This window comes from Nesoenas mayeri, assembly GCF_963082525.1.
Source record: "Nesoenas mayeri genome assembly, chromosome: 3".
Lineage (NCBI taxonomy): Eukaryota > Metazoa > Chordata > Aves > Columbiformes > Columbidae > Nesoenas > Nesoenas mayeri.
Window position 1 is genome coordinate 82,030,219 of NC_137544.1, and position 14,149 is coordinate 82,044,367.

General features: G+C 35.0%; 1 protein-coding gene across 3 annotated transcripts in view; it reads right to left on the minus strand.

The window, feature by feature from the left end:
• The window catches only part of CEP170 (centrosomal protein 170), a 73,396-nt gene extending 66,020 nt beyond the window's left edge, over nt 1-7,376 (minus strand). For all 3 annotated transcript variants that reach the window (XM_080341824.1, XM_080341823.1, XM_080341822.1), the window contains exons 1-2: nt 7,249-7,376; nt 2,277-2,366 (exon numbers count right to left, since the gene is read on the minus strand). In XM_080341824.1, the coding sequence (XP_080197950.1) occupies nt 2,277-2,366; nt 7,249-7,353 (195 nt within the window). In that variant the 5' untranslated portion in view covers nt 7,354-7,376. The remainder of the gene's footprint in view (nt 1-2,276; nt 2,367-7,248) is intronic.
• Between the last annotated feature and the right edge of the window lie 6,773 nt (nt 7,377-14,149).

Below are 14,149 nucleotides of genomic sequence, written 5' to 3' on the forward strand. Positions count from 1 at the left end.
TTTTTGTCAGAAAAGAGAAATTCCTTAATCTTTTTGTATTAAATAAAAGATAATCAGGAATGACCAGGAGGAGTCATGATGGATTACTAGAAACAAAACTTAACATCATGTAAATTAAATTTTGCTTTATTTTCAAATCTAGATGTATGAAGTTCATCCAGGACGAAGACTGCTGTAACCTTTTTGCTGAATTGAGTGTGAATCAACCATACAGATAAGAATATCTAGGCATTAGGGCATCAGATGCAATTACAATTCATCCAGTGAAAACATTTGGGACTCACAAAACTCAAAATAAAAGCCCTAGGTATTAGTAGGAGCCATCTCCCCTTAAGCTCTGTATTATCTTGAGTGGTTTAAGTGAAATTGAACTGACTGGGGAGACCCAACATAAGTATTTTCTCTTGATGAAGCAAGTAAAATAGAACAGGTAGAAGCTAATGAAGCACTGAAAAAGGGACTTGGCTGCTAGGGAGGTGATGTTCTCGGTGGAAATAGTAGCTAGACTAAAATAATTATTGCCTAGTTAGTAGTTCATGGCATGGTACAGAGGCATTGCATATATTGTTCTGCCAAGAATTAAGAATTGTAACAATTTTACATAGAATTTGTGACAAGTGTTACAAAACTACGTGTTTCCTCTTTTGACCTGAAACCAGGTAGGTGCAGTTATGTAAGAAAAGCGCAGTTGGAAAGACAGTAAGGGAAGCACTGAGAAGGCAAAGAGCAAGGACTGAACTCCTAAGACTTAATATTCCCTGTCCCAAAACTGTGGGAAGAAAGAGTTCCTTTGATGTCTCTGAGTAAACAACTGTAAAAGCAACTGACAACTCAAACCTGAGAATGAATCACATCAAGTAGAGCAAACAACTAGAAGTTCTTTATGAGAGGCAAAGAAATGAGTCAAATGAAGGCCTTTTAACATATATCCTTACTAAATTCAAGTTTTGTGACAGGTAAATGAAAATCCGAAGGTATGCCTATGGACTACAGGACTAATATAGAATTAGGGAATAAAATCAAATGGCTCAGCCAAAAATTACTATGTGCTGGATTCATTTTTGATGACTGTCTTGAAACAGTGCACCAACTTTCAAAATACAGAGGTATATTAAATATTTAAGGAGCAAAGTTCTTATATGTCTACAACTGTTCAAATGATATAACCCTTCAGGTTAGACTGGTTTTATATGGAGTTGAGACTCTTGACTCTTTGGAAGGCTTAGTTACCTTAACGTACAGAAAAGCTAACAGAGACTAACAGGCTTCTTACTTTGAAATGTACTTCAAGATCAAACACCAAAATCTAAATCAATGCTAACAGGCAGTAGCTTGATATTTCTTCTTCATCTTCTATTTTTTTTAAACATTTGACAAGCTATTCTCTGCCAGTAGCTTTCTAAATACTAATTCAAATGAACAATCACAGATGAAGTCATGATTTTATTCTGTACATATTCATGACATTCCCAAACATTTAAAGTTATATAAAATAACAACTATAACTAGTGTGTATAAACAGCTCACAAACAGGAATCTAAAAAGCTACAAAAATATGGCAAAATTACTAAGATTTTAATAATATATTATAATATTAAAAACATTTATAAAAGGTGAAGCTCACTTAGAATATTCTACATGCAATTCTTAGAAAAGTCTTCAAATGTAAAATGTCATATGAAACTTTATTTTGGTCATAACTAGGTATTTTTCATACATTAGTATACAATTTCTTGACACATATTATACATAGACACTTTGACAAAAAGGATACTGAAAAACTAAATGTAAACCTAGATTATGTCTACATATAACACATTTATTGCATACTTTTTTCCACAAATAAAGTACAATTTAACATTCTTTTCTGTATGAAAAAGTAGAAAAGAGAATAGCATGTGAAATGAAAAAATCCATTTCTTAACCAGATACTGAGAGATTGAAATATCCTTTTTTCTTTTTTACAATATAAAGATTTTTTTTTCCCCTCTACTTCTGAAAAACAGAAGAGTAACATATTCCTTTCTATTCTTTTGAGTTTTTTCCTGCTGCCAAGGCCCTCTTATTAATGGTATTTACTGCAGTCACTTAAATAATGTGCAGTGGAAAACACCCACAAAAACTATATTTTCCTTTTGAATGTTCTCCCATTTTCAGTCTTGCATTAAAGTCATTAATGTACACTTGTTCAGTGTAAGCTCTCTTTGCTCAAAAAAAAACCCCAAACAAATACACAAAAGACTATGAGGAGCTACCTATTTCTGATGTTAACTTACCCCATTCAAGCTGCCCAAATCCTTTACCAAGTGTTCATCTGTAGAGGCATCATAATTAAGTACAGCATGTTGCTTGTCCACACTTCGTGACTAAAACATAAAAAAATATATATAAAATAATGTATTTCAAAAACAGATCAAGAGAGCATTAATGGCAACTTCTTCAACTAGCAGGATTATTTTCTTTCTATATGGCACATTTATTGAAATTATATTTAAAAATTAGTCCCACATATGAAAAAATTCAATCTCAATCCTGGTGTCAGGTGCCCATAGCAGAATCCTAAATTAAATACAGAAAAAATATTCTCTTAATGTTTCCCCAAATGTGATTATAAGTCAGACCCAGCCATATCTTATCCAAAGGTTTTTTTATTCAGTTCACCATAGTATCACTGATGTTTAATCTAACATCATCAGCTCATTAGCTTCACCTTTATTTCTCTCTCTCTCTCTCTCCTTAACTACACGCATCATCAATCAAAACATGAATATGATTCTGTGATATTGTTGTTCTCTCTGAAACAGTCCATTTCCTGTCATGGTTCAGAAAATCTTCCATTATGTTGCCTGGGATACACCATAGAATACAAGCATTCAAATTGTTTCTCCTTGATCTTACTTGCCTAAACAAATTAGCTCTAGCCTCTTCACAAAACAAGCAGTTCCTGAATTACTAATCCCACTTTAGCATTTATTTAATTCATTCTTTAGTGTGCACCCAAATGTCAACCCATAGTAACAAGGATTGTTCCTCCTCTATTTCCTCTGAGAAGACCACTTCCCTAACAGCTAAGTCCCTCTTTTAGCACTTGCCCATGGCCAAGTCTTTGCAGCCTGAGGTGCTGACTTCAAGCGAGGAAGAGGTGGGGCTGGATGTATGTCTCCTTCACATGTGCATGTGGTCAGCACCTCGACATCTGGAAGAGTTCCCACAGCTTATCTTCCATACTTCATCTCAGTCTGTTTGCTGGCAATTCTGATACTGTAGTGTTCTGACATGATTGTATACCAGCAAATTTCTTCCAACAGCATTCTTTCCAGTTTCAGCTTCACATCTTTTATCCTTGCTACTCAACTCATTATTCAGGACTATATAGCACTGAAAATGGTAAATTTCTGCCTGAGACTTCTGTGCTTATTGCCATGCCAGCAGCTGCAGCCCATGAGTTCTAGGAGTCCCAGGTTATCAGTGCACAAGCCAGTTCAAGGCATCAGACCATGCAACCATGACTCCGAACGAAAGACTTTCTCTTTTTGGAATCCTATGCTTATCATCTCATTTCTTCTTGATTTCTTGAGGCTTGCCAATATTTTCCTTCCTTCTTTTCAATTTACGTCCTTATTCTTCAATTCCATGCCATCTGACTGTTTTGCTTTCTCAAGGAAGATAAATCAGTCATCTTCTGCTAATATTTACTACATTATTTTTAGACTTCATTTGAGCCAACTTGCTCTGCAGTCTTGAGGTGTATAGAAATGGGATCAGGATATAAAAGGAGAGGGGAGAATTAAGGGACTGACAAATGAACAAGGTCCATACCAACACAAGCTGCATTAGCACACTGTATCAGTTATGTGTTCTTAATAGTAGACAAAGATATACCAGTATAGTTCACTTTCTACTTAGTTACCTTTCTTCAAGTGAAAACAAGCTACCTCAGTAAAATCAATTTCACTGATGTAGGTGTTCTGCTGAGCCTACAATGTCAAGCAGAGATTACACTTTTCCATACTCAAGTGCCACAGCAATGCAAGCAGAAGAATAACCCGATCTTTAGCTAGGTTATGGGAAAAAATTCTGAACTTCTTTCAATTATTATTCAAATACAAATTTTATTAGCAATTATTTTATTATCTTTATGTACTACTTCCTATCAAAAGTAAGTTAAAATGGAAATAACCCAAAAGATCCTTAAATCTTCATGATATTTTGTCACATCTTCTGAAATGGTAAGTATGATTACTCAAGTCTGTGACTTTTACAAACACCTGAAATTCTACAGAATGTTACTGTTGTCCTCAGGCCCAGATTCTTGCATATAATTGGACAGGTTTTCATTCATTGCAAGTCATCTTTACATTTGCAAAGCTTCTGCAATCTTTCAAATGCCGTTTTTCTTTCTGATTTGTTATTGTAGCCTTTCATTCAAATTTAAGTACTACCAAAATTACTTTTTAGAGGACTGTGGTGCCCTAGCTGGCAGCAAAGCACCACACAGTTGCTCACTCACTCCCCCCTGCCCCAGTGAGACACAGAGGAGAGCAGGAAGAGCAAAAGAAAGAAACCTCACGCATTGAGTTAAAGATAGTTTATGCAGCTAATGAAAGAGGAAGAAGAAAGAAGAAATAAAACAAATCAAGTGATGCAAAGGCAGTCACTCACCACCTCCCACAAGCAGACCAATGCATAATCAGTCTTTGAGCAGCGTTTACCTTCCTCAAAGACCCCCTCTCAATTTTTGTTGCTGAGCATGACATTATATGGCAGAGAATATCCCTTTGGTCAGTTTGGGTCAGCTGTCCTGGTTACATTCCTTCTCAACTTCTTGTGCACCCCCAATATAGTCACACCTGTGTAGGAGGAGCTGTTTTGGATTTGGTCACAAATCTAAAACATGGTACTGTAAGGGCTTCTATAAAGAAAATTAAGTCCATCCCAGCTAGACCCAGTACGAAGATTTATATATGACTGCAGAAATAACAAAAATCACATAATAACTGTGCTAACAGCTGTATGAATATAGGGAGATTCCATCCTCAGTTAAAATTAATTTGTAACTAGTATTATTTTAGACAGAGACTCTTCAATCCAACTCAGACCACCAAGAAAATGTTCAGAATGCGGAAAGTAAGAGTATTTGAGTATTCTTCTGTGGAAATAATGTTGATATTATGAAAAATTGGGAATTTTTCACCTAGCAGATGACTCCCCTATGAAGATTCAAAATGTTTTCTAAAAATAACAGTGAAAGACAGAGAAAATGCGGTTATTTAGCCACAATTGGAGCATCTAGCTAAATACAAAGACTGCACACTATGTTTGAGCATATTTACAAAGTAACCCACTTAAAGCAGATCTGTATTTCCAGACATGAACAAAACCTCTGTTAGAAGAACAGTGGCTAGGTACAGATCTGAGATCTAATTCTATAAAGCATACAACAGAGTTGAAATGCTTTTTAATAAGGCTTTTTAAACATGTTTTCTGTCAATACATAATGAATAAAAGCACTAAATTCTGCTTTCTTTATCATGCATTGTCCACATGCTTCGCAGTAAGAGAACAACCAAGTTGTCAAGAGTGGAAAGGAAGGTCCTACACAAAGAGCTATACATGAAGAACAAAAACACATTATTAGTTTCTGTTTTGGTGGGTTCCTCCCCCTTCAGCAGTATGTGCTGTTACAGTCATGTTGGCATGTAGAACTAACATAACAGCAGGCGAAAGAGAATTCTCTTGAAAATCGACAGGCCCCTTGATACTTTCTACTGCCCCTGAAGTCAATATATAACAAATAACATTTCTAAATGACTAGAATATATTCACAATATTAATCAAAGAAGCAGCTACTTTTGAAGGGGATGATCACTGAAGTTTTGTATGGTAAAACAATAAATGCTTCAGTATTTAGCTTCATTCTAAGACTGATCAACCATGGATGGAAGATACATAGGGCAGAGAGAGAGAAAAGTCTCCCTTATTTAGAGACAACAACCTGCTACAAGCAGCTAGTGGTAAAATAAAAACAGGTTTTTACTATAAACTTTTAGACAGGAACCAATAAGGTATGGGGGCTTTTTTGGATGCTTTTCTTTTGGTTTTGGGTGTTAATGGTTTTTTGTGTGTTTGTTGCTTTTATTTTTTTTTTAATGTTTCCCTCATAAATCAACAAGATATCATACTGCCTGCCTTTAAAGAGAAATAAAGAGTATTTTCAACTACTTTCTAACAGGACAAAGTACTTTCAACACCAATAAAACCTTTGGATATCTTCTGACGCTGCCAACCAAATGCAGTTTACTAGAGATATTACATTCTGAGTAACACATGTAAAAATATGTTTCTAGGCACTTTATTTGCAAGTGAGATTCTAATTTGGCTATTAATGGCTGCTTTAACAACTCTTAGGAATAAAACAAACAAACAACAAAAAACAAACACCACCCTCCCCCCCCCAAAAAAAAAACACAGAAGAAAATATTTTATTGCATGGTACGAAGGGCTGAGAATATTAGTTTTGAAGCCAAGACAAGAATCCAAGAAGAAACTCCCAAAATATTACCATTAATCATCCGAAAATATATATACTAGAAAGAAGCAGTTCAGAGGACTACAGCTTTGACAGGGCAAAGTACAAGCAATATGGCTACATAACAATACAGTTCTGCACATCTAAGAGTTCCGCACAGTGATTCTGAAAGTTGAGGAAGCTACTGAAATACAAAACTGTTTTGACTAACACTTGAATTTTACAGTTCCGCTGAAACCATTACTGATATTGAGTCATTCCACTTCCTTAGAGACAGAGAAATACTCTTCTCTACTGATTTCATTTGCCTTTGTACAACAAGATCAGGACACTGGGATAGAGTTACATCAAATCATGTGACCAAACTAGATTACAAGTTGCAGAAAAAAGAAAGCTCTTTTCAAAAGCATCCAGTGCACTCAGCATTATCACATTTTGTGGAGTACACAGTCTACTTTACTGATCATATTGCAAAATTTATTTCATATTCTATTTTTGCATTCTGCATATGATTTATATGAATAATACATGATCCTCTGTACTTCAACAGTAACTGTATGACTGATGGCAATATAGTTAAACTGTTTCTATGAACACAAAAGATTAATCAAAACAATTGCTCCCCAACATCTAGGGAACTTAATTTTCAAAAGCAATATAAAACTGGTGCATTAAGTTTGTGATTTGAGCAGTTGCACATAGAAGGCTGATGCAATTACCTGTAACATCAGCTCACAGTCATCTCTTCCAACAAAAATCATTTCTCGTGGCAGCCTATGGCGGGTGCCTCCACTGCTCACCAAAAACCAGGATGTTAAGCTCATTTTCTGCTTAGCTGATAAATCCTTGGCAAAGCTACGTCATCCTGCAGCGAGAAAGAGAGACAGAGAAATTCATTTTAGTTATTTTTAGCCACAGTTCCTGCTTAGAAAACACCGTGAGCAGAATACAAAAAGCCTCTGAAAATACAGCATTCTCAATAGCATGTACTGAATCCAGCAACCACAGGAAGTGACAGGCTGCAGATTTACATAGTCTCAAGCTTCATGGAACTAGGCAAATTTAATCAGAGGCAGGCTTCTTCAAAATGATCAAGCAGCTAGTTAATGCTAAAGTCACATGTCAAGTTGTCAGAAATCTTTTAACATTCAACCACTTATTATCAAGATAATTGCTACATTAATGTTTCACTACTGCAACCAATAAATATGGCAAACATTCACAAAACATAGCAAGTAACCTGAATGCGTGTCATTACATTTTCCTGTGAAAAAACCCTACCTTATTTGGTTTTAAGCTCAGGTTCTCTGTACAGGAGCAAGTGAAAGCTTAAATTAAAGGTCTGCTTCTTATTTAATGTTAGATTTTTCTCAATAAAACTTAACAGTGTACATAAAGAACTTTAAACAAAGCAGAGCAAAATGAACAATTTAGAAGTTATTCATAAGTAATGAAACTGAAAGGAGTGATACTACGCAACTTTAATTTGCCAATAAACAACTATATACTACATGCGTACACAGAAAAAAAACAAAAAACAAAAAACAAACCTCCACAGCTATTTTAAATGTCATAAAATACAAAAGAAAACAAAACTTGAAAACTGGATAAAATCTTTTATGGAAAACTTCTTCACAGTATATGTCCTTTTTGATCCTGGAGAAAAATATGATTAAAAGCACTCTTCAGAGCAATTCAGTCCTGGATACTTGGAAAAGCCTTTAAGAAGTATTCCAAATCTCTCTTTAAGAAAAAGCAAGCCAAAGAAATAATTTCATTCATACAATACCACTCTGTATTTCACTAAAGATAAGCTAAAGAAAATAAAAAGCAATGAGTCTCCATTCCTCTCAGTATCAAACAGCTTGTATTTCTATTGTCTTTTATTTATATGGCATTTAGCGAAATTATGCAAGGGTAGCAAAAGTACTCTAAGTAGACATAAGCCTGTAGGAGACCTGAGCATAACCTGCACAATAATGAAACTGCAGGGAGGTTCTCAAAACCAAGACTAACATGTAAGCACATTTTATGCAAACTACAACCAAGGAGAGACAACGTAAATTATTAAAACCTTTAAAGAGGATAGAGTTAGGTCAAAACTACATCTGTTAATGACAAAACTGACTTTTACAAAATAAAAAGTTGAAAGCATACCATGGCAGATGCTAAAATGAATCAGCACAGCTGTTCACTCAGTTAAATAAAAAAAAATAATGCAATTCAAATGGAAGAAATTAGAAAGATTCAATGTACTAAAGATTTACTTAATAAAAAAGTAAATACATATTACAACGAAGTGTTCTTTCATACAGTGATAGCTACAATAGGATTATCTTTCCACAGATGTATCGCAACACATTCTTCAAGTTAAACAATGGAAGAAGTGATACAACATCTCAACAATACTTTATTCAGAGAAAATACGAAGATTACAAATTAAATCTGCAATAATAACTTGCTGAGATCAAATTTCAGGACGTCTAGCTACCAAAAAAGTGTTTCATAATTAAAACAGTTTATTCAGCACCTTTGAAGGAAATTAACATTTGTATTTTTAATTTAACCTAGTTTAAAACCAGACAATAAACTAGGTCAATCAAATGATATTTTTTCCATTCCTTTTAAGAAAGGAAAAGGAAGAAGCAAAAACGGCTAGCCTAGATTCCAGCTTTTAACAAGTAAATTGAAGAGATGTTTGACAGCAAGCACGCTGTTCAATATCAAAGCTGCTTATTCTGTTTATATTTTACTGCCTTTTAAATGTCCCATCTGCATATCATAACAACACCTACACCACTTGGCCTTCCTGCTCTAATTGGAAATTCATATGAAAACCTCCGAGAGATATAAACTATTTGAGAAAGTTCTTATTCAAATACTATGTTTTAGTTTACATAGGCAGACTGTCAATAATGCAAAAAAACCCTCTATTTTTATTTATAAAACAGACAAGTAGGTCAACAATTACTGAGCTAGGAAAAAAAAGCTCAAATCTCCCAAAAATGATAAAGCCTGACAACAGAGTAAATTAAGTCATCTGAAATAGTTTTATAAAATGTATTATACGGAGCAATCATTGCCACACAGCTTGGTAGCACATTTGTAGTTAAAAGCCCATCACCATTTCTATTGAAGTTAATAATGTTGTTCTTTCCAAACAGTGCCATCTCAACTGTGACGAATCATCAACCTAGATACATATTTTAAAGGATTCCTTAGAATAAATCCATGCCTTTGATCAAAGGAAATTCTGCATAGCAAAACTCTGACTGTAGTAGAACTCTGGCTGTAGTGTTCTGAACAATCCAAGGATGAAAGATCGTTCAGTGTCCAGGAGATACCAAATTAAATTACTGTACAACAGGTGCAAAATCATAATCAGAAGTGGCTCTTTACACACTGTATATTTAGGTCATGATAATTCTTGCAATGAAATGTTATGGATACTAAAAGGTTACACTGAGTTCAAAAAGCATTCATATGGAAGAAAAAAATTATCATGCCTATTAAAGGCAATGAGATCCCAGTTATAGCTCAGGAACTGCATATGCTGTGCATTTTGAGAGGCTGGGAGTGTGCTCTAGAGAGGTTTCACTTGGTATCATCCTAGTTAATAACCTCTCTTCCTTATCTACCCTTTGTTTATGGGGAACAGGATACTGGTCCAGACAGACCTGTCTTACCACAGTATAGACTACACTTTTCAGATGAAGTATTTATGAAAAATACTACTATTTCTTCTGTAGAAAAATCAATCTTAAATGCTTTAATGAACCATTTTGTTTTATTAGTCTTTCCTAGTATGGCATTATTGCCTTGCAATCTTTAAACAAACTAGTAAACATTTCATCATTAAGACTTGATAATTCAAAACAATACTTCATTCTAGATATCTGGAAGTCAGTTGCTGAGAGACCTATTGCAACTGCAAAACATTTCCTTGTCTGCTGAAGAAACAGCATTTTAAAGTGAAGGACTATACATTTCAAAAGGCAGTAGCCAGTGCATAAGAATGAAAACAGGGGTAATAAGTCATTTGAAACAGATGATGTGGCAACAGTGAAATTGGCTGCATCTTCCCTGTAAATATAATTCAGTCCTAAGAACTGTAGCCAAAAAATGGGTGTAACTCATCTCAAATATGTTTAGAGAAACACTGCCAAGATTATAGTTTAGATACAGTAATGTCACTGTAAGCAAAAATCCTTAATAATCTCACATTTGAGCAATCTACAATCTACATTTTTTATTTGTTTGTAACTGAAACCAGCCGTTTTCTCCAACTAAACTATCAGCAAGTGCTGAGACAGCAATCCTACAAAGAAACAAAAAGCTACATTTAAAATTTAAACTAAACCTAATATAGGCCTGAAATTCTGACTTCTAAGCACCTCAGTCCTCCATATTAAGACTAAAAACAGCATGATTTTAGTGGTACAATTTATCCTACAACTCTACAACAAATTTTACTTAAGAATATTTTAAAGTAATATTAAAAAAACCTGCATCAAGCTAAGACATAGTACTGACAAAGCTGGAAGCCCTATGTTGCCCATTATTTGTCCTTACAAGTTCCTGTTTCCAGTTGGTAAACATTTTGCTAAAATTAATTTTACTTTCTCATACAATTGCCTAGTGTATCTGGGGAAGTTTCAGAAGAAATGACTGCAACATTTCTAAAGCAAGATTACAGGAAAAGATTCTATATTACTACCTTTAAAAAATTATAAGTAGTACCTAATATATGCAAATTGATAACTGAAAAGTTACAGGAGGCCTTACTGTCAGTTTGTACCTTTTGCTATTGCTCTTGTACAGATCTATCCAAATGCAGACAAGCAACTGGCTTTTGAAAACTTCCCATGTGTATATCAGTTCACACAGATAAACTCTCTCAATGCAGCTTGCCTACACAGAGCATGCTCCACAGGTTGCTTTAGCTACCCATTTTTTATGGTGTAGTGCCAATTACAACCAAAAATAGGACATCTTTCCCCAATATTCTAAATTCATCTGCTGTTGTTGGTAGAGAACAAACATGAAGGTAGAAGACCCAGAAGGAGAGAACACCACCACATGTAGACCAGACACCTGAGCTAGAGCTAGGCAGACTCCAGTATGAGTATGAATCAAGAAAGCCAAACGTCAGGTATAAGGAATGACAAGGAAGAAATCTGAATTAAGAGAGCCCTAATACAGTCAGTAATGACTGGAGAAGACCTGAAGTTTAAGGTGATTTCCAAGTCACAAAGAAATGCTGTCAGCAAACAACACCCACTGGAAAAGTGCCTACCATGACTGCTTTATTGGCTGTGCTATGTAATTAAGAATCCTAGCGCCAGCAGTTCTATTTTCGACTGAAACTGAGAAATCTATGCTATAGAAAGGAAAGAGCAAAGTGAAGGTAATTTCAACCCTGAGAAGACTACTATATCAATATAAAATTGATATTAGAAAGTAATCTATGAAGATAACTGATTTAAATCTAGGAAGTTCTAAGTGTAAAACATCACTATAATATTTTCTACTCCGTAGAATAGTCTGAAGTTGGGCAGTATCATAAGCAGTGTTCCATGTGCAATCATGATGAACCTACTTACGTAACCTTCATTAGAAAATAACCTTTAACTACGTCACCACATAATATTTTAACCAGGACCTTTACCTTGTTCAGGTTAAAACAAAAAGCCTAACAACCTATTAATATTTTTTTCCTCCTCTCCTCATCAATTGATTAGCCTGGGCCTCACTGCACACCACCAAAAATCTTTTGTGAATTATTAACTTCCAACTGCATGGCTGAAGAACTTTTCATTGGGAACTGGAACTCAATCTACATAAGCTGTTCTGCATGCCACAGTGTGCAATGTTGCTTCTCAAAACCCTTAAATAATTAAAACCCATCTAAATTAAAGGAGTTTAGGCTAATGATCAATAAAAATATTTATTGAAGAATTTATGGATCTTCTGAACTCACAGTGTACAAGGGAGAAGTAAGAAAACTTCAGTGTTGGCCATTGCCAACACTATCCAAGCAATGCTTTGGTCAAGTCACTTTTCACTCTGAGGCTTGGATAAGTGTCATAACAATATCCACACAGGTTAATCAAAATATACCTTTAGAAGGCTGGGGGGGGGGGGGAAGAAGAAGGAAAAAAAAAAGTCAAAGGAAGCATAGATAAGGTAAACCACACTTAAAAACACTGAAACTCTTCATCAACATCCCCCAGAGAAAATGAGCTCGCATACTTAGGAAGACTGACTGAAACAATTCTATATTTTCAGCAGTTGTCCAACAAGCTAGAATTGCTATTAGAAAATACTTCACTCACTGGAAAAGTCACCTAAACACATCACTCTAGAAACATTAAAATGCTACATACACCCCTGAACAAGAAACTGTTCTCATTCACACTGATATAAAGGAATACTGCTATTAGTTATAAAGCTAATGACAATTTTATGCAATTACTTGAGAATTTTAGACTAACAAAACGGAGTAGAACTGGATGGCAAGCATACAAAACAGTGAAGAAGAAAACAGGAAACCCAAGGGAAAAGTGAAGCATCCATTCAATTTCACTTCCTTGCTCAAATGGGGAACAGGAGTACATTTAGGATGACTGTCCCTATCACTAAACCAAAATATCTAAAAAATTGCAGTCCTCCTTGGTCTGTTTTTCTGTAAAACTTATTAAGGTTTAGCTGACAAGGCAACTGAATTATATCCTCAGGTATTCACTCTGCTTCTGAAATATTTGACCTGTTCCACCTTAGTTCAAATGTCCAAATTTGGCCACAATTTCTTGAAAAACAGATTTGAAAAATCATACAGAAACCTTGTACCATGTCTAAAATATGCAATTTTCAGTATCCATTGAAAGATGTAGCCATGACTAAATTCTACAGTACAAGGGAAGCACTGAGAGCAAAGAAACCCTCTTAACCACTACCATGCAAAACTGTTCTCTTCTTTTGCCCCCCATCCCCTCCTCTTTTTTTTTTTTTTTTTTTGTGTGTGTACATAGAGATGGAAAATAAGGCAAAATAAGAGTATGTAAACCTCCTTGAATCTTAGTCTACAAAATCATCTAGGCCTTTTGTCTATAGACGGAGAAAACTGTCCACTTGCAACACCTGCTAGATCAAATATTTTTTAAAGGTTATTTTAAGCTTAAAAATAAAAAATATAATAAAACATACAGCAGAAACAAAAACAAGAGTAAGAAAATGCCTTTATAAAGCATCTGGAGATGCAGCTGAGTCATGCCCTGCACATTTTTTTGAATTAGTACATATCCAACACAGGTAGCTACGCACATTACCTACATTACCTATCATAAAAGAGTAACTAAAACAACAAGAGCTAGAGTTCTACCAAATCAATAAAGCAATAGCAATGTATTTCTCAGGGGGTCTCTGACTAGGAGAGAAAGGAAGAGGAAGTAAAAACAAATTAAAAAGCCAGGGAGGGAAGAGACATATAGCCACACCTTTCACCCTACAATGATGAAGCTGGAGGTTACAGTCTAGAACCCTGTCGATCTGGCCCCAGGGTCAGATTATCATAACAGACTCAGCAGCATTTGTGACAAGCAGCTTTTCTTCCTCATATTT